General features: G+C 45.6%; 1 protein-coding gene across 1 annotated transcript in view; it reads right to left on the bottom strand.

The window, feature by feature from the left end:
- LOC149430900 (1-aminocyclopropane-1-carboxylate synthase-like protein 1) overlaps window positions 1-21190 on the bottom strand; it is a 38557-nt gene that overhangs the window by 5251 nt on the left and 12116 nt on the right. Inside the window, 12 exon segments of the mRNA XM_089665944.1 lie at window positions 132-285; window positions 2949-3091; window positions 4365-4506; window positions 4639-4684; window positions 5124-5213; window positions 8230-8330; window positions 8443-8520; window positions 11704-11801; window positions 13365-13431; window positions 16020-16089; window positions 18509-18545; window positions 18548-18578. Of these exon segments, the coding sequence (XP_089522070.1) occupies window positions 132-285; window positions 2949-3091; window positions 4365-4506; window positions 4639-4684; window positions 5124-5213; window positions 8230-8330; window positions 8443-8520; window positions 11704-11801; window positions 13365-13431; window positions 16020-16089; window positions 18509-18545; window positions 18548-18578 (1057 nt within the window).

Below are 21190 nucleotides of genomic sequence, written 5' to 3'. Positions count from 1 at the left end.
GCTCACAGTGTGCAGTGAAATCAGTGTAAGCCATTTCAGTCTAGGAGAGGAGCCGGTACAACTGTGCAGGACTGAAGGAGTCAGGTGTAAGGAGTTCGGGTGTAAGGACTGTCCTCACAGCACGCACTCACCTAGCTGCAGTCGGTGAGTCTTGTCCGAGAATATGACTCGAAACCAGCCCGGCTCACAACATTCAAAGGCTTTCCCGCAGGACAGGAGAACCTGGTTATCCAGAAAATGTCGCCACAAAAGGACTTCCTCCTCGAAGGTTGGAGCCCTCAGATACTGCAGGATGAACCAAGAAAGACGAGGTCAGACCAAGAGGAGCTCATGGCACTCATCTGGAGCCAAAGTCTGTGGGATCCTCTATATACTCCACATACACATCAAATATTTCAATTCAAATCCCCACCCTCCCCCAATAACAGTTGATTCTGCCAGTAGATCTATTTTGCTACTTCCTTCACCAGGCCAAGCTGTCCAGAAAAAGTGACAGTTACAGGGATTAGGACAGAACATATAACACAGCTGGGGGTGCTTACAACAATCAGCTTCTATTCATATGGTTTACACCTCCAAAAAAAACAAAAACCCATTCCTGTAACTACTTAAAGTGTTACTAAACCCCGGACCCCGCATTCGCTATGTCCGGCCTCCGCGGACCCCGCATTCGCTATGTCCGGCCTCCGCATTCGCTATGTCCGGCCTCCGCATTCGCTATGTCCGGCCTCCGCATTCGCTATGTCCGGCCTCCGCATTCGCTATGTCCGGCCTCCGCGGACCCCGCATTCGCTATGTCCGGCCTCCGCGGACCCCGCATTCGCTATGTCCGGCCTCCGCGGACCCCGCATTCGCTATGTCCGGCCTCCCCGGACCCCGCATTCGCTATGTCCGGCCTCCCCGGACCCCGCATTCGCTATGTCCGGCCTCCCCGGACCCCGCATTCGCTATGTCCGGCCTCCTCGGACCCCGCATTTGCTATGTCCAGCCTCCTCGGACCCCGCATTCGCTATGTCCGCTCTCCCCGGACCCCGCATTCACTATATCCGCTCTCCCCGGACCCACTATATCTGCTCTCCCCGGACCCCGCATTCACTATATCCGGTCTCCCCGGACCCCGCATTCACTATATCCGCTCTCCCCGGACCCACTATATCTGCTCTCCCCGGACCCCGCATTCACTATATCCGCTCTCCCCGGACCCCGCATTCACTATATCCGCTCTCCCCGGACCCTGCATTCACTATATCCGCTCTCCCCGGACCCTGCATTCACTATATCCGCTCTCCCCGGACCCTGCATTCACTATATCCGCTCTCCCCGGACCCTGCATTCACTATATCCGCTCTCCCCGGACCCTGCATTCCTTATATCTGGTCTCCCACAGTACACAGAACATGGAAGTGCAATTATTTTATATAAACTGCTAAATACCTTCTCTCATCAGAAATATAGAGCAGTTTTGTGACTTCTATCAATTGGACAAAACCAATGTTCTTAGGCACTTTTCATTTCTGGACAAAATGTTCTTTTATTATAGACAGAAGGTAAAATACCAAACTAAGGCCACTAGATGGAGCTGAGAGCAAAAGGAAATGGGTGTCTTGGTAAAGTAAAAATTGTAGAGAATGCTAAAGGGAATGAACAGAGCCAATGATTACATTTATCTGCCATTTGCTCCCTCGATTGTACACTCTAACGAGCCGGGCCCTCTGATTCCTTATTGTACCAAATTATATTGCAACTGTACTGTCTGCCTTCATTTCGTAAAGCTCTGCGCAGACTACTGGCGCTATATAAATCCTGCAGAACAATAAAAATCTGCTAATTCCCTCTAGCGTTCTCTAGGATTGTTACATTGGATCTCTTGTTACAAAGACATGTGTTTCCAGTGCTCCTGAACTCCATCTAGTGGCCAAAATGTGGTATTCCACCATTGTCCACAATAAGAGTTCAGAAGATAAAATAGCTTAAACCATATTTGTTTTTGCCCACTTTGCACAGTAAAAAAAAAAAAAAAAAAAAAAAAAAAATGTACACGCAGATTTGCAGGATGAGCCCGGGTTCACATACATGTGGTGCATCGCATGTGATTCACACAGGAACTGCACCGCATTCCTGCGCAAATCACATGTGATTTGTGTGCGACCGGAGCCGTACATTTTACATGGCTTTAAATCGCACACAAAACATACAGGATTCTTTTCTGGGTCCGCACTAGAATCGGATCGCATGGGTATTCACACCTATGGAATCCAATTTATTTTTTACATAGTCTGGCTGAAAAAAAAAACAAAAAAAAGAAACATAAAAAACAAAAAAAACAAACACAAAAAAAAAAAAATATAAATAAATCGCGCAAAAAAAAAAAAAAGCACCCAGTTTTGCAGACCGCTTTCGGGATGTTACCATACTCACCCAGAGTGGTTCGCATGATAGGGTTGCGATTCTGATGCGTTGCGGAATTCGCACTGAAAACATTGTAAATTTCACACCAGATCAGTGTGAACCCGGGCTAAATGGCTATTTGAGTGTATTTAAAATTGCATGTTCATCTGAGACTTCCCTTCCCCCAGCATGACAACAATTTTGCTCCAGATTGAACGGTGTTGTCAACCTATTAGTGGCAAAGAAAAAAAAAAAACACACACACAACAGATCTAATGGCAGGATCAACAGGCAACAAAAGGTATGTTACAGGGCTGGAATGCTGTATTACTCCTAGTGCCAGACTGCATGATATATGTCATTTTTTTTTTCATTTTATCTAGAGTTCCACTTTAATACCAGGCTGCAATCAGCACCCTTCTGAAGTCCAGTCGCGTGACCAATGCCTTATGAGCAGCCATCATGTGATCATCCCCAGAGACCCGAATACAACGCTAATGAAATATAGTGCTTGGCCTGCATTCATTTTCAATTAGAACGCATACGGCTCCAACTCTCACCTTCCGAAAGTCAATCCAGATGAAAAATCCGGCTCCTCGGTTTAGGAAGGGAACGCTGAGAGCTCGGAGTTCGTCCGCCACAAAGGCCTGAGCAGCCCGCAAGCGAGCGTGGTTCACCCGCAAATAAATCTGGTTAATCCAGTCTGTTGTAGAACATGCAAGGAGACAGGTGTATATACAAATACGGTTAGAATAGAACCAACACAATTTATAAAGCTGGTTTATAGAATAGATCCGCCTAAAGGGATTATTGGGGAGATTTGTACCAACTTCCAGCTTGCAAGTGTAGCCAAAAAAAGGGAATGATCAATAAAACCCCAGCATTGGTGCCGAGGCCAGCAATGATACCCCCAGTATGTTCAAGGACAGCCAAAACCCCAGTAACTATCAGGTCCAGCAATGATAAATAACAGCAATAACCCCCACTAAGTGTCAGGGCAAGAAATAACGCACTGCATGTGTCAGGGTGAGTAATAACCCCCAGCAATAGTCAAGGCCGGCAAAGATAACCCCCCCCCCCAAAAGTGTCAGGCCCAGCAATGACAAACTGCAGCAATTATCCCCAGTAAGTTTCAGGGCAAGCAACAGTCCTCTGCATGTGTCATGGTGAGCAATGATAACCCCCAGCAAGAACTGATTAGCAAGTATCAGGAACAGCAATAAACCCCAACAATAGACAGGGCCAGCAATGACAACCCCTAGCTAGTGTTATGGCAAACAACATCCTCAGCATGCGTCAGAGCCACCATAAAGGCTGTAAAAGCAATCATTTCTCCTCCTCTCTGGCTGCATTCTTGCAGCCATTAAGAAATCCTGTGAGAGCTGTGATTGGTCACAGCTTGCCACATGGTACAAGGCTGTTGTGAATAGCCCTGTACCATGTGCCCTCTGTGATCATTCACAGATTTCACAAGTAGTAAGCAATGATGTCAGGAAGGGACATCTTGTTTACTACTATTCATGTGATCACTGATTGGCCAATGATTGGGACCTCACACAGACGTCCCGTACAGCGATCAGTGTTCCAGGGAGCGCGCACAGGCAATGGATGTGGGGGGACATTCAGAAGTGGCAGCGCTCCCATCAGGCTGTTTATCGACATGGGCCGGACGGGAAGTGGTTCATTTTCGATATGAGACTAGCATGCAAAAAATATAAAAAAAAAAAAAAAAAAAGACAATCATTCGTCCAATATTCTCATTGCGGGATTTTAGGCTCAAAGATAACATATCTGGATACTGATGCTTTAAAGAAGAAAAAAAAACAAAAACAAAAAAAAAAACGGTATTGACCAATGAGATTTGAAAGTTGCAGTCGCATGGCAAAAATTTCTATGCATTGAGCCAACAGACAGCAATTGAAACCTGACGGGGTTCTTCTTTAGGATTACCCTCCCCGACTGCCATCACATCTCACCACGGTCATGAAGCAGCTGGGCCATCTTGTACTGAACAGGTCCACAGACCCCATGAAAGTAGCAGAGCGAAGCAACTCCCTTGCAGACATCTGGATTCTGAGAGTAGAGGGTGCCAAAACGCACCCCAGAGACTGCGAAGTCCTGAGGGAAAAGGAGGATCTGATGAGACACTTTTGGCTCCTTCCAACTTCATAGATTACAAAAAAAAAAAAAAAAAAAGTTGGCTTTAAAAATACACTTTCGAGTTCCTTATAGCACCCTCGCTGCACTTACCTTACTAATCCCCCACATCACATGGGTCCTTTGGGGGTCAGGAAGCCTGTGAGAACACAAAACTTGTAAGTAAATTGAATTTTGAGCAAAAAAAAAAAAAAAAAAGTTAATCTAGTGTACTTTTGAAAAGCAAGCATCATTCAGCGTCAATCATTACCATTCCTCTCTTCACAGCATCATTGAGGCCGACAAAAATATTGCGGCTCCAGGGGTACAGAAAAAGTAGATACCCTCACCTTTATCTCCAGCACATGATTGTCCTGGTTTCCTGAATGGATATAAACTATCAGGTAGCGTGTAGGAGGTGTACACCTGTGTTTATGCAAATATTGACTTTCAGAAAGTCAAATTGCATAGGAAGCTATTCAAAGCAGTGAAGAGAGAGGTTGTGACCATAAGGCCACATCTGGAACTTTATGGGGTTTACTATCCAATAGGTCTGTTTTTACATCAGAGATCAAAAGCAACACAGGCTATAAACTTACTTATCAAAGCTCAGGACGCTGTGGAATGTTGACGATTCATCAAAAACTGACAACATATAAATCTCATCTACTATAACGTGCAGGGAGTGCCTACAAGAAAAAAAATAAAAGAGGAAAGCTTTATACATCAAAAGTAATCTTTGGGGTGAACATGCAGCAAAGATCCTTGGCAACTTTTTTTCTTTAGCTTTGGTAGTGCTTAGCACTTTCCTTCTCGCTTTCCATCTTTAAGGTTACATTGTTAGTGAGGTTGGAAAAAAAAAAAAAAAAAAAAAAAAAAAAAAAACCAACACACACGACACTAGTCCATCTAATTCAACCAACAATGTTGGGGAAATTTGCCTTCGCTTCCTGTCACTGGGAGTGGTAATAAAGAGAAATCTCCCAATTGGGACACAAACATTAACATAACACTATCCCCTCCTCCTCAAAAAAGTCCACTCTCTTGGCCTCCGAGACTCTGCTCTCTCCTGGTTCTCCTACCTATAGCAGCACTCCTTCAGAGTTACCTATGACTCGGTCTCCTCCTCTCCACCTCCTCTTTCTGTAGGGGTCCCTCAAGGTTCTCTCCTTGGACCCCTTCTCTATCTACACCTCCTCCCTTGGTCACTTGATAAACTCCCAAGTACCATCTCTATGCTGATGACACACAAATCTATCTTTCTACTCCTCACCTCACCCCTTCAGTCTCCTCTCGCATTACTAACCTACTAAAGTGACATATCGGCATGGATGTCACTCCACTTCCTCAAACTCAATCTTTCCAAAACCGAGCTCTTAGTATTCCCCCCAGCCCGCGCCCCCTCCCCTGACTTCCCCATCAAGATCAATAATACAGCCATCAGTCCCTCCCCTCATGCCAGGGTACTAGGGGTAATCCTAGACTCCCACCTGTCCTTTCAGCCCCAAATCCAATCGCTGTCCAAATCTTCTAGACTTCACCTCCGCAACATCTCCAAGATACGCCCGTTCTTAACCTTGGAAATCACTAAGCAACTTATTGCTTCCCTTGTTATATCACGCCTTGACTATTGTAACTCCCTCCTCATTGGCCGACCTCATCGCAGGCTATCCCCTCTTCAGTCTATCATGAATGCTGCTGCCAGACTCATCCACCTTACTAACCGTTCTGTATCTGCCATCCCTCTCTGCCAATACCTCCACTCAGTGTCCTCCACCCCTCTCTGCCAATCCCTCCTCTGGCTTCCCATTGCCCAATGGATAAAATTCAAAAAACATTAACAATAACATATAAAGCCATTTATAACTCTGCCCCAAATGACATCACTAATCTTGTCTTCAAATATCACCCAAACCATCCTCTCCACTCCTCCCACAACCTCCTGCTCTCCAGCTCCCTTGTCTCCTTCAGGACTTCTCCAGAGCTTCCCCCATCCTCTGGAACTTTCTACCCCAATTTATCTAATCGCCTATTGCTCAGAAAGAGTTTATGGAAATCTTTGTAGTAGGGACGCAGACAACAATAGCTACTAAAAGATGTTGTAACTTTTTCTGATTCTGTAAAAATGATAAACAAAATAAATAAAAATTACCCCAAGATTTCCTGTGCAGTCATAAGGTGGACTGATCTTCTGACTGGCGCCATCTTTAAACGGTGAAGCGCCACGTGGTTCTGCTTTTGAGTAATGCGTTTTTGCGCTTCAGCTCAGCCCCCTGCAGTACTTAACTGTATCCCCATGGGTACTGTCTATAAGTGTGCCTCCAGCCCCTATGTGAAATTGTGACTCCAACAGCCTCTCCAGTACCGGTATCACCTAGTGACTTTAGTGCATCCAACATCTCCAGAGCGCCTCCAGTACCCATGTCATCTTGTGACTACAGCATGCCTAGTGGCTTCAAGAGTGCTTCCAGCTCTAGTGACTCCAATGTGCCAGTGGCCCAAATGAAAAAGTGCATCTCCAGTCCTTGTGTCATCTTGTGACTCCAGAACACCCAGTGACTCCAAGAGTACCTCCAGTCCCCATGTCACTCAATGACTTCAGTGCCCCCAATAGCTACAAGTGCAACTCCAGTCCCCTGTGTTATCTAGTGACTTAAGTGCATCCAGTGTCTCCAAGAGTGCCTCCAGTCCGTTTGTGATCTTGTGACTAAAGCATGCCCAATGATTCCAAGAGGACCTCCAGTCCCCATGTCATCTATGGACTCCAGTATGCCCAGTGACTACAAGTGTGCCTCCAGTCCCCATGTCATCTAGTGACTTCAGTGCCTTAAGTGACTCCAAGAGTGCTTCCAGCTCCCTTGTCATCTAGTAACTTCAGTGCACCTTGTGCCCCAACAGCACCTCCGGTACCCATGTCATCTAGTGACCCCAGCGTGTCGAGTGCCTCAAAAGACTCCAAGTGCATCTCCAGTCTCTGTCATTTAGTGACTCCACCGTGCCCAGTGTCCCAAGGAACTCAAAGTGCATCTCCTTTCTCTGCATTATCTAGTGACCCCAGCGTACCGAGTGCCTCAAGGGACTCCAGGTGCACCTCCAGTCCCCGCGTCATCTAGTGACTCCAGTATGCCTATTGCCCCAAGTGACTCAAGAGTACCTCCAGTCCCCATTCCATCTAGTGACTCCATATGCCCAGTGCCCCCAATGGCACCCAGTGTGACTGCAGCCCCCATGTCATCTAGTGACTCCAGTGCTCCAAGCGTTTCCAAGAGTGCCTCCAGCCCACCTGCCATCTAGTGTCTCCAGTGCACCCTGTGCTCCAAGTTACCCAAGAGTACCTCCAGTCCCCATTCCATTTAGTGACTCCAGTGTGCTCAGTGCCTCAAGGGATACCAGTTTCCATGTCATCTAGTACCTACAGCGTGAATGGAGACTCCAAGTGCCCCACCATTTCCCATGTAATCTAGTGACTTCAAGAGTGCCCTGTGCGAATCAGTGACATGCAGAGCACACTACGCTCCCGCATCACCTGGACAGCCCTTTTGGCAATGTTGGTGACAACATCTTTATGAATCCAATTACCTAGTCTCTCTGCTTAGTTAAAATACTGATATTTCTTGGCAAAAATGTGAAGCCAAGGACAGTAAAAGTAATATGCCAGCACAAGAGAGACATTCAGCACTGTAAGAAAGTCACATCACACTGCACCTTTTGGCAAATTCCAGGAAGTCCAACATTTCAGAAACGGAGTATAGGTCTCCCAGAGGATTGTTGGGGTTAATCAGGATAACAGCCTTCACATTGGTGCCCTGGAAGAAACACAGCAGGATATAGCTACGGTTCTGCCAGGAGAGAGCGAAACAAACTGCCATTGGTGTCACACAGTACGCACTACGTTCTAGTCCAAATTCACGCACTCACCTCCTCTTTGGCTGTCTGCAGCGCTGACTCCAGTTTCTGCACAGTGAGTTGGAAAGGTCGGGTCTCCGAAGAGGTTACCTGACAACCAGAGACACATTTTAGATTTAGTAGAGCAGAGTAGAGAAGAGTAGAGCATGACTGGTTGCAGGGTGGATTTGATTTAAATCACGATTTAAATCACTAGTCAGTAAGGCTTGATTTAAATCAGTTTTCTACATAAAGACTAATTCTTGCTGGTATAACTGTAATATGCAAGTAGATGAAGATTTTTAGAATAACTTTTCATATTAGTTTTTTTATCCCCAGTTTAATAGGTTAATCATTCATATTTGGACAACTTTTCTGTTGTACTTAAGAAGGAGAAAAATAATCATTACCTTAATAACAACAATTTAAATAGATTTATTCAACTGAAACAATAAAATTCCATCATATGTGATTTGCTTAAACATCCATGTTTGTGAACTAATTTGGCTAAACAAAATATATATATTTTAAGAAACTTAGACTGTCAGCCCCTTCCTCCTCCTCACACTTAGTTTCACTTTCTTCTTGTGCAGATCTATTCCACTCCAAACAATCAGAAAAATATTGTTTCTATTCTATTCACTGAACTTCTTGAAACTTAGCACTGAAGGGGCTGATTCTGTATTCATAGGTTTGTAGAAGTTAGGATGAAGGTCTTTTTCTTAACTCTGTTCACGTTATAATATTTTTGCTGTGAAGAAGAGGCATGTGATCTCTGTGGAGTCAAATTCAGTTTTGAAAACTGCAAAAGTAAACCAAACATCTGTGATAATATCTTGTAGGCAGAGAAACTGCCCAATAATCTTACAAAAACCTCTGGAAGAGCATGACATTGTGAATGGATGAATGGAATTTATTTACCAAAAAAATTAAAACATATACAGCCTTATTCTACATAATTAAAAAACTAATCTTTATTTCATGATGGAATAACCTTTGGATGGTAATATATTTTCCTCAAAAAGCATTTTATTTTAAAAAATCCAATTTAATTAAAAAAAAAATCCAATTTAATTAAAAAAAAAATCCAATTTAAATTAAAGAAAAATCCAATTTAAATTAAAGAAAAATCCAATTTAAATTAAAGAAAAATCCAATTTAAATTAAAGAAAAATCCAATTTAAATTAAAGAAAAATCCAATTTAAATTAAAGAAAAATCCAATTTAAATTAAAGAAAAATCCAATTTAAATTAAAGAAAAATCCAATTTAAATCCCAAAAATCCAATTTAAATCCCAAAAATCCAATTTAAATCCCAAAAATCCAATTTAAATCCCAAAAATCCAATTTTTTAAAAAAATTCATTGATTTTTATCCACCCTGACTGGTAGTAGATTCAGGCCCCCGTTCACATAATCGCTCATTCGTACTACGCGATTTTGACATGCCATTTTCACGCAATTCTCCATGTCCCATAGGGCAGCCCATTCATCGGAATGGGCTGCCCAATGCATGTTTTTTGCCTGGAAAGAAGCTTCTGCTCCTTTTTGGAAGACAAGCTTCACGTGATTTATGATGGCCCGGTTTTCTGCAACAATCGTGACAGAGTCACATCGCATTTGGGGTGCCATTGAGGAAAATGGCACCCAAACGCGTGCATCGCACTGTGCAGCGACTGCAGTGCATTTTGGGACCGAGGGCGAAATCGCAGCGATTTTGCCCACGATCCCAAATCGTGAGATGTGAATGTGGCTTTAGACACTTTGCAATTGCACCTTTCTCCCCAAAAAAACAAGAAGAAACTCAAAATCAATCACCAACATCCATTTATAAGGCAGGCCATAGATAATAAGTAGGTGATCGAAATCCGGCAGCTCGATCTGCAGCAACAAGTTTATTAATCCAGGTCTGGTATAAAATATTATAAGGCTTCTATGCTTTTTAGCGTGTAGCCATAATCATGGCCTACATGTTTGCTTGGGTGTTAGGAGGACATTACAAGCTAGTGCCAGCATCAGCAAGCGGACCACGCCGACAGTCGGAACACCCTGTCCAATGTTGTGGCCATCTCTATTTTCATACAAAGATTTACATGCATGCTATGTCTGAATAGGTTTTCATCTTTTTGACTTTTAATAAACCTTGGATAATGCACTAAGTGTTTGCACCACCTGTTTGCTCCTCTTCAAGCTAGTGCACCGATTGCTCACCACCTCAGGGAATTACAACAGGGGTTTCTTACTATATTCAGGCCATAAATAATGCATTTTTTATGTTCAACCAGAGGGTTGAGTGAAAAAAATAAATTGTTTCCCCTGTGACAGGAGTGACTTTGGGTGGGGGGCCCATGGAACCCAGCTCACTTTGGAGAGGTGGGGAGACCCCTGTCTCAGCTCCCCATATCCCTATTATGTGCAAGTCACCCTGTGCCTGTTAGGGGTACAGGGTGATCTGTCCTAATATTGGGTGGGCTTTGTTATGTGGTTGCATCCCATTGTTCTATTGTCTGTCTGGTTTGGGAGCAAACTATTATGGGATGTATGTGTTTATGTGTATTAATTTAGTGGGGGGGGGGTCTCAAGCAGCCCTCCCTCCTGATGGGACTGTCTGTTGGGGTGTCTCTCGTTAAGAATTGTAGATTGCCCCACCCCGTGACATTATGCAGGGAGGGGGGTCTCAAGCAGCATTCGCTCCTGATGGGATTGTCTGTTGGGGTGTCTCTTGTTACTAATTGTAGATTGCCCTACCCTGTGTCATTAGGCGGGGGGGGGGGGGGGGGATTTGTCCCTTGAGTGTATATATCTTGCATCTGTGTTCAAATAAATGAGTCTTGTATGGTCAGCTGTGGTGTCTGTTGTTGGTGTTTGGACAGGGAAGCGGTATTATAAACAGAAATACTCAGTGCAGGCAGGGACGGTTCCGTTACATCCCCCATCCACACATTGGAGGAATCCCTCCAGAGGAACTTCTGTATTCTGACAGCGGAGAGAGTTCCCCACCATCAGAATACATGGATCAGTGTTTCTGGCTATAGCCAAGCGAAAAAAAACCAACAGGCTGGTTGTACAGAAGTGGATCAAGAGATCGACTTCAGTACAACCAGCCTGCCCATAAGTGGATCGAAGTTTGGCTGGACCCTGCTGAACCAGCAGAGTTTCGATCCATTTATGGATGGCTTTAATGAAACACCAGCTTTAGGTGGATTTGCATAGAATCCCTGTAACCTCTAAAAACAAAAACACGTCATTATCAATTTGAAGCTCATTGAAGCCAACTCAGAGCCCAATCGCTCACCTTGCTTGTCAGGTGCACATAGACCAGCTTAATACCGCTGTACAGGAAAATACTTTGAGTGATTCCGCCATAGAATGGGGTGGCAATGAGCATGGAATCTGCGAGACAAGAATGAATAGAATATTTGCTGAAAAAAACCTGCAAAGTCAAGTAATGAAAGAAATTGATAACAAGCAGCATGGCTTCAACCACTGGTCACAATATACAAGGAGACCATAGAATGTGTCATAGGCACATGTAAGCTGGTCACAGTCATTGGGCAAAATAAATTTTGACTATGCAATGAGCAGACACCAAACACACCTGCCTTATCCTAGGTTCATGTGTATGCATTTCCTGCACCACATTGCAAAATCACACAGTTTGCGCTCCGCTGCGGGTGTCAATACAAAATTAACTGCACCCCAAATGCAACACAAACACAGTGCGGTTTGCCTGCACCGGATCGCGTTGTACAAAAAAGGACCATGTGATCCGGTCGCGGTGCAGCTCCAAAAAAGGTATTTGTGCTTCTTTGGTTTGATTTGAGCCCATGCAAAATGAATTGGCTCAAATCACACCACCCTGAACCACATGTGAAAACTGCACAGGAATGCAGTGCCACATGTGGGTTACAAAGTGTGAACTGGGGCTTAATGCTGGGGAGGGGGGGGGGGGGGTTGGCTGAAAAGCCCCGCATGACCAATTAGTGCACCCTCCCTGATAAAATTGTGTGTTCCAGCACAATCCGGTTGATCTTCTGCCCATAAATAGGAAGGTTCTGATCACTGAAATGAAAAAAAAAAGTAGGGAGCTGGAAGCCATGCAGACAGTCCCCATGCTGCTGGCCTTCTGGAAATCATGATCAGAAAAGTTGTCAAACCGGCAATCGTGTTGCCTATCAGGAAAAATTTGATTCAGGCTTCCCCACAGACTTTAGATACAAAAGAAGAAAGAGGGAAGAGGGAAAAAGAGGGAAAAAGAAGGAAAAAAAAGAGGGAAAAAGAAGGAAAGAAAAGAGGGAAAAAGAAGGAAAGAAAAGAGGGAAAAAGAAGGAAAGAAAAGAGGGAAAAAGAAGGAAAGAAAAGAGGGAAAAAGAAGGAAAGAAAAGAGGGAAAAAGAAGGAAAGAAAAGAGGGAAAAAGAAGGAAAGAAAGAGGGAAAAAGAAGGAAAGAAAGAGGGAAAAAGAAGGAAAGAAAGAGGGAAAAAGAAGGAAAGAAAGAGGGAAAAAGAAGAAAGAAAGAGGGAAAAAGAAGAAAGAAAGAGGGAAAAAGAAGAAAGAAAGAGGGAAAAAGAAGAAAGAAAGAGGGAAAAAGAAGAAAGAAAGAGGGAAAAAGAAAAAAGGAAAAAAGAAGAAAGGAAAAAGAAGAAAGGAAAAAAGAAAGAAGTATGGGTTCCCAGAAATCATACCCCGGATACCAGGTGGTCCCCCTTTACAGCACCTGGCTTTCTGCTGCAATGGGCAGCATTTATATTTCAATTTGCTGCCACCAATGTACAGGCACGGCTAGCTCTATGAAAATGAATGAAAAAATTAAAAAATTGTGCTCTCCCATTCATCTCTATAGGGCTTGTAGTACAAAGAGTTCCCTTTAAGGCAGATCAGAAACACAAAAATGAAACATTTATTAAAAAGCCCCTTATCACCACATTTTCTAGAAATCACATGGACGTCAGCTCACCTCCAGGATCACAGAGGACAGCGGCCAGAGCAGAGAACAAAGAGCCACAACCGTTCAAAATGACCACCTGGGGGACAGAATGAGGCTTATTACAGCTGTACTGAGGCAATCTGTGTGGAAAAGTTTTCCCAGCAGTCACCATATTATTTACCCACCCAGAGCAAACCTTGTACCATGTATAGAACATGAGAGTGGAATATAAAAATTTAGAGCAGGGTTTCTCAACCCGGGTTCCTCAGGAGGTTGCCAGAGGTTCCTTGACCAAATGAGCAATTCCTTCCTCTCAGATAAGTTCCCATTGACACCATTGATCATTTTTAGCGATCTGTAAGGGGGGAATTCTTCCCAATGTCCACAAGTGTAAGGAGCATTCTTCCCACTGACTATCACACTAATGTATCAAGAGTTGTAGATATAGTCAATTTTAGCAGGGGTTCCCTGAGACTGGAAATGTAAAGGGTTCCCGTGTTACAAAAGGTCAAAAAAGGCTGGCCTAGAATCTATAAATCCTGTTTTATGGTATAGGGGACTTAGACTAGAGAGCTGTTCCATGTGTATCAGAGTATATTATAATCAGCTAGAACAGTGATCTCCAAACTGTGGCCCTGGGGCTGAATGGGGCCCTTTACCTCTAACGGGCCCTTGGGGCTCTATTCCATGCACAACTGACACAAACAATGGGGCACCATTCCTCCCACTGATATCAACAATGGGGAACGATTACCAATGATGAGGCATTTTCTACTCCCACTGGCCACAGTCCAGCCCTCCTAAAGTCTGAAGGATCATAAACTGGCCCTTTGTTTAGAAAGTTTGGAGAACCCTGAGCTGGAACACAGACAAACCTGCCACAATGTATTAGTGTATAGCTACCTGGACCACTGATAGACTGGTTACAATGTATCAGTGTATGATAACCACCTGGAACTGTATGATAGATCTACCCAGAACACTTACAGACACTGACAAGCCTGTTACAATGTATCGGTTTATGATATCACAACCCGGAACTATTTGTTATATACACACACACACCACTATATTGCCAAAAATATTGGGCCGCCTGCCTTTCCACACACATGACCTTTAATGGCATTACAGTCTTGGTCCATAGGGTTCAATATTGAGTTGGCCCCGCCCTTTCCACACACATGACCTTTAATGGCCCCCCAGTCTTAGTCCGTAGGGTTCAATATTGAGCTGGCCCCGCCCTTTGCAGCTATAACAGCTTCAACTCTTCTGGGAAGGCCGTCCACAAGGTTTAGGAGGGTGTCTATGGGAAGGTTGGACCATTCTTCCAGAAGCACATTTGTCAGGTCAGGCACTGATGTCGGGGGAGGAGGCCTGGCTCACAGTCTCCGCTCTAATTCATCCCAAAGGTGTTCTATGGGGTTGAGGTCAGGACTCTGTGCAGGACAGTCAAGTTTCTCCACCCCAAACTGGCTCCTTCATGTCTTTATGGACCTTGCTTTGTGCACTGGTGTACAGTCATGTTGGAACAGGAAGGGGCCATCCCCAAACTCTTCCCACAAAGTTGGGAGCATGAAATTGTCCAAAATGTCTTGGTATGCTGACGCCTTAAGAGTTCCCATCATTGGAACTAGGGGGCCAAGCCCAACCCCTGAAAAACAACACCACACCATAATCCCCCCTCCACCAAACTGTACACTTGGCACAATGCAGTCAGGCAAGTACCGTTCTCCTGGCAACCGCCAAACCCAGACACGTCCATCGGATTGTCAGACAGAAGTGTGATTGGTCACTCCAGAGAACACGTCTCCGCTGCTCTAGAGTCCAGTGGCGGCGTGCTTTACACCACGGCATCCGACGCTTTGCATTGCACTTGGTGATGTAAGGCTTGGATGCAGCTGCTCGGCCATGGAAACCCATTCCATGAAGCTCTCTACACACTGTTGTTGTGCTAATCTGAAGGCCACACTAAGTTTGGAGGTCTTTAGCTATTGACTCTGCAGACAGTTGGCGACTTCTGTGCACTGTGCGCTTCAGCATGCGCTGACCCCGCTCTGTCATGTGACGTGGCCTACCACTTGGTGGCTGAGTGGCTGTTGTTCCCAGTTGCTTCCACTTTGTTATAATCCCACTAACAGTTGAGCGTGGAATATTTAGTAGCCAGGAAATGTCACGGATGGACTTATTGCACAGGTGACAACCTATCACGGGACCACGCTTGGAGTCACTGAGCTCCTGAGAGCGACCCATTCTTTCACCAATGTTTGTAGAAGCAATCTGCATGCCTAGGGGATGATTTTATACACCTGTGGCCATGGAAGTGATTGGAACACCTGAATCACATGATTTGGAGGGCGGGCCCAATACTTTTGGCAATATAGTGTGTAAATATATTACCTTGACACACTTGTTACATTGTCACAATGTATGCTATAACTACCTAGAACATTGAAAGACTTGTTACATTGTATCAGTGTATGCTATGATAACTGTCTATCCTCACCCCACACACCGTAATAATGTGTCAACAAATTCAGAAAAGTAGATATTGGCAGATCCCGGAGCGGAGGGGCTCGAGAACAGGCAGAAGGGATACTAATGATCTCCTATGGACAGCCTAACAGACTTCTGATGAAAACCCCAAACAGACTCATTAACAGCAATACCCACACAGTTATTACTTACATTTTCTGAATTTAAAGGAGTTGGGGATTTACAGTAATAAGTCAAAAAACGAGCCACTTCTTCTCTTAAGCTGAAAGAAAGAAGAAACTGCAAGATAATGGCAAAATAAAGAGGTTCGAGTCTCTAAAAGTGATTTCACTTGCGGGTAGTTCAAGTACCAAACTATGGGGTCCACTCTGTATTTATGACAGTAACTTCAAAGCCTGACCCGGTTGTTCCAGCACTCATTTGTCCCCAGAAATCCTCATCAGTAAAAAGGGAATTCCACCTTTTGGTATAGGATTCCATGTGCGGCAGCTTCCTATTCTAATGTGCGATTTCCGTATAATTCAAGTCATTTAAGGCAAAAAAAAAAAAAAAGAATCCACAGAAAAACTGCCTAACAAAGAAACAAAAATTATCAGTAGCTGACCATGTAGCTTAGTGCTCTATGAAGCCTCTGGAGTAGAGTGGCTGCTGGAGTCCCACATTTGGGGGAAGAGGAAGAGGAAAGGGGGGGGGGGAGAGGAAGAGGAAGAGGAAGGGGGGGGGGGGGGGGAAGAGGAAGAGGAAGAGGAAGGGGGGGGGGGGGAAGAGGAAGAGGAAGAGGAAGGGGGGGGGGAGGGGAAGAGGAAGAGGAAGAGGAAGGGGGGGGGGAGGGGAAGAGGAAGAGGAAGAGGAAGGGGGGGGGGGAGGGGAAGAGGAAGAGGAAGAGGAAGGGGGGGGGGGAGGGGAAGAGGAAGAGGAAGAGGAAGGGGGGGGGGGGGAGGGGAAGAGGAAGAGGAAGAGGAAGGGGGGGGGGGGGGGAGGGGAAGAGGAAGAGGAAGAGGAAGGGGGGGGGAGGGGAAGAGGAAGAGGAAGAGGAAGGGGGGGGGGGGAGGGGAAGAGGAAGAGGGGGGGGGGAGGGGAAGAGGAAGAGGGGGGGGGAGAGAGAAAGAGAAAGAGGGGGGGGGGGAGAGAGAAAGAGAAAGAGGGGGGGGGGGAGAGAGAAAGAGAAAGAGGGGGGGGGGGAGAGAGAAAGAGAAAGAGGGGGGGGGGGGAGAGAGAAAGAGAAAGAGGGGGGGGGGGAGAGAGAAAGAGAAAGAGGGGGGGGGGAGAGAGAAAGAGAAAGAGGAAGAGGGGGGAGAGAGAAAGAGAAAGAGGGGGGGGGGGAGAGAGAAAGAGAAAGAGGAAGAGGGGGGAGAGAGAAAGAGAAAGAGGGGGGGGGGGGAGAGAGAAAGAGGAAGAGGGGGGAGAGAGAAAGAGAAAGAGGAAGAGGGGGGAGAGAGAAAGAGAAAGAGGAAGAGGGGGGAGAGAGAAAGAGAAAGAGGAAGAGGGGGGAGAGAGAAAGAGGAAGAGGAAGAGGGGGGAGAGAGAAAGAGAAAGAGGAAGAGGGGGGAGAGAGAAAGAGGAAGAGGGGGGAGAGAGAAAGAGGAAGAGGGGGGAGAGAGAAAGAGGAAGAGGGGGGAGAGAGAAAGAGGAAGAGGGGGGAGAGAGAAAGAGGAAGAGGGGGGGGGGAGAAAGAGGAAGAGGGGGGGGGAGAAAGAGGAAGAGGGGGGGGGGGAGAAAGAGGAAGAGGGGGGGGGGAGAAAGAGGAAGAGGGGGGGGAGAGAGAAAAAGGAAGAGGGGGGGGAGAGAAAGAGGAAGAGGGGGGGGGGGGGAAAGGAAGAGGAAGAGGGGGGGGGGGAAAGGAAGAGGAAGAGGGGGGGGGGAAAGGAAGAGGAAGAGGGGGGGGGAAGGAAGAGGAAGAGGGGGGGGGGGAAGGAAGAGGAAGAGGGGGGGGGGGGAAGGAAGAGGAAGAGGGGGGGGAGGAAGAGGAAGAGGGGGGGGGGAAAGAAGAGGAAGAGGGGGGGGAAGGAAGAGGGAGGGGGGGGAAGGAAGAGGAAGGGGGGGGGGCAGGAAGAGGAAGAGGGGTGGGGGGCCGGAAGAGGAAGAGGGGGGGGGAATGGAAGAGGCCGAGGGGGGGGGAAGGAAGAGGAAGAGGGGGGGGGAAGGAAGAGGAAGAGGGGGGGGGGGGAAGGAAGAGGAAGAGGGGGGGGGAAGGAAGAGGAAGAGGGGGGGGGAAGGAAGAGGAAGAGGGGGGGGGAAGGAAGAGGAAGAGGGGGGGGGGAAGGAAGAGGAAGAGGGGGGGGGGGGAAGGAAGAGGAAGAGGGGGGGGGGAAGGAAGAGGAAGAGGGGGGGGGAAGGAAGAGTCTTCCTCGGGGGGGGAAGTTAGTGTCCTCTGGGGCGGTGGAAGGAAGAGGAAGAGGGGGGGGGGGAAGGAAGAGGAAGAGGGGGGGGGGGGAAGGAAGAGGAAGAGGGGGGGGAGGGGAAGGAAGAGGAAGAGGGGGGGGGAAGGAAGAGGAAGAGGGGGGGGGAAGGAAGTGGAAGAGGAGGGGGAGGAAGAGGAAGAGGAGGGGGAGGAAGAGGAAGAGGGGGGGGAGGAAGAGGAAAAGGGGGGGAGGAAGAGGAAGGTGGGGGGGGAGGAAGAGGAAGAGGGGGGGGGTTGGAGGAGGAGGAAGGGGGGGGGGGGGAGGACATAAAATACTCACAATCCATGGCCCTTCCAGTCTGGGTACTGCAGCAGGGGGGTTCAATCACATTCATGTCACTTTGGGTCAGCTGTATAAATACAAAGACACAGGATCTTGTAGACCATGACTGACAGCCCTCCATCACCATATAGTGTGAAAACTTGTACAAAAACTAAAGACCGCTCACTGCTACTCTCTCTCCTTCTACAGGGTGACTGGTCTTGTCTCCGCCCCCTCCCGCAGTTTTCTACAGGCAGCCTGTAGTGGGTGGGGACTGCCGAGCCCCTCCCACAGCTCTGCTCTCTGTACAGCATGGTGATGTCATGCCAATTTTACAGAGTAATACCTGGGTTTGAAAAATCCATTTGGTGCACAGAAAGTGGATTTATATCCTATGTGGCAATTGAAAGAAATGAATTTAAATGAACGTTTTTGTGCCCAAAGTTCAGCTTTAAAATCTCCAATGTTAAACTAGAACTCCAGTTTTGAGTTTAAAAAAACAAACCCTACAGATGAAGCATATAAAACACATTCCCTTCTGTGAGAACACCACAACAAAATGGACCGTATATCCAAAGATGTAGGTAGATGAAGTTGAATGCAAGTCATGACTTTCTGTGAAAATTAAAGTGGTTCTACAGGCTTAAGTTTTTTTTAACCTTCATGCATTCTATGCATGAAGATAAAAAAAACCCCAAAAACTTCTATTTCCAGCTTCCCCCCAAAGCCCCCCTTATAGTTACCTGAACCCCATCACAATCCAGTGCTGTGCATGAGAGCAGCGGATCCCTCCTCACAGGGCAGATCCATAGCAGCAAGAGCCAACAGCTCCTGCTGCTGTCAATCAGCAGTGGGGGGGGGGGGGGCAGAGCTGTGCCCCGCTGTCTGTGTCTAAGGATGCAGGCAGTGGTAGAGGTGTAGCAAAATGAAATTTCTGAGCCGAAACTAAAACTTCAGGTTGCACTTGGCCAAATACTGAAAAAACGGACAGTTTTTAAAATTTTTTGTTAATTTAATTAATATGGCTGGCAATTTTGTGATGGAAGTCAGTAGAGGGCGTTTTTGCATTAAAGTCAATAGGGACGTGAATTTGAATGAAAGTCTATGAGACGTATTAATGCAAAAAACGCCCTCTAGTGACTTCAATGCAAAAAGTCAATAGGGATGTGAATTTGAATGAAAGTTTGAGACAATTTTGTATTGAAGTCACTAGCAGGCGTTTTTGCATTAAAGTCAATAGGGACGTGAATATGAATTTTGGAGCCAAATTTGAATGAAAGTCTATGAGACACAATTTTGCATTGAAGTCAGTAGCAGGCGTTTTTGCATTAAAGTCAAATAGGGACGTGAATTTGAATGAATTTTGGAGCCCAATTTGAATGAAAGTCTATGAGACACAATTTTGCATTGAAGTCACTAGAGGGTGTTTTTGCATTAAAGTCAATAAGGATGTGAATTTGAATGAAAGTCTATGAGACACAATTTTGCATTGAAGTCACTAGAGGGTGTTTTTGCATTAAAGTCAATAAGGATGTGAATTTGAATGAAAGTCTATGAGACACAATTTTGCATTCAAGTCACTAGAGGGTGTTTTTGCATTAAAGTCAATAAGGATGTGAATTTGAATGAAAGTCTATGAGACGCAATTTTGCGTTTAACTCATTAGGGGGCATTTTTGCATTGAAGTCAATGGGGGCACGACTTTGCATGAAAGTCTATGAGATGCAATTTTGCATTGAAGTCACTAAGGGGAGTTTTTGCATTGAAGTCAATGGGGAGAGATTGTGCATGAAAGTGTATGAGACGAGATTTTGCATTGGAAGTCACTAGAGGGTGTTTTTGCATTTTATAGTCAATAGGGATGTGAATTTGAATGAAAATCTATGAGACACGATTTTGCGTTGCAAGTCACTAGAGGGCGCTTTTTCATTAAAGTCAATAGGGACGGGAATTTGAATGAAAGTTTATGAGACATAATTTTGCACTGAAGTCACTACAGGGTGTTTTTGCATTAAAGTCAATAAGGATGTGAATTTGAATGAAAGTCTATGAGATGCAATTTTGCATTTAACTCATTAGGGGGCATTTTTGCATTGAAGTCAATAGGGGCACGACTTTGCATGAAAGTCTATGAGATGCAATTTCGCATTGAAGTAACTAAGGGGCGTTTTTGCATGAATGTTTGAGATGCGACTGCATGTATTTGCACCATTATCAACACTTTTTTTTACCGATCGGCAAAATGCTGATAACACCATTTTCGGCCGGTATATTGGTGCATATATCAGACCTGAGAAGATGAGGATCGGGGCTGCTCTGTGCAAAACCACTACACAAAGCAGGTAAGTATAACATGGTTATTTTTGTAAAAGAAAAAAACAAATATTTTTAGCTTTAGAAACACTTTAAGATGGGCTCTACTGCTCCATTCACTGTAGTTACTTGTTCCATATTACGTCCCTAGGTGCAATTGTACGGACGCCCAGGGCGTAGCTTTTTCGGATATCATTCCAATATGCTCGCCTAAATACAACTTGCCTGCGAACTTAAACCCCTGACTCCATAATGTCGTTTTATAGGTATCTATAGGACATAAGATTAGACCTTACTGGCGCACACACAGTTAACGGAATCGGGTTTTCTTGCAGATATTAATGTAATTGTCTTTTTATTTTATTTTTTTGTTCCAAATAAGAAAAT

The sequence above is a fragment of the Staurois parvus genome, unplaced genomic scaffold, assembly GCF_062004578.1.
Source record: "Staurois parvus isolate SC_StPar_1 unplaced genomic scaffold, SC_StPar_1.0 ptg002421l, whole genome shotgun sequence".
NCBI classification, from domain to species: Eukaryota; Metazoa; Chordata; class Amphibia; order Anura; family Ranidae; genus Staurois; species Staurois parvus.
This window is presented reverse-complemented; position numbering and strand designations above follow the sequence as displayed.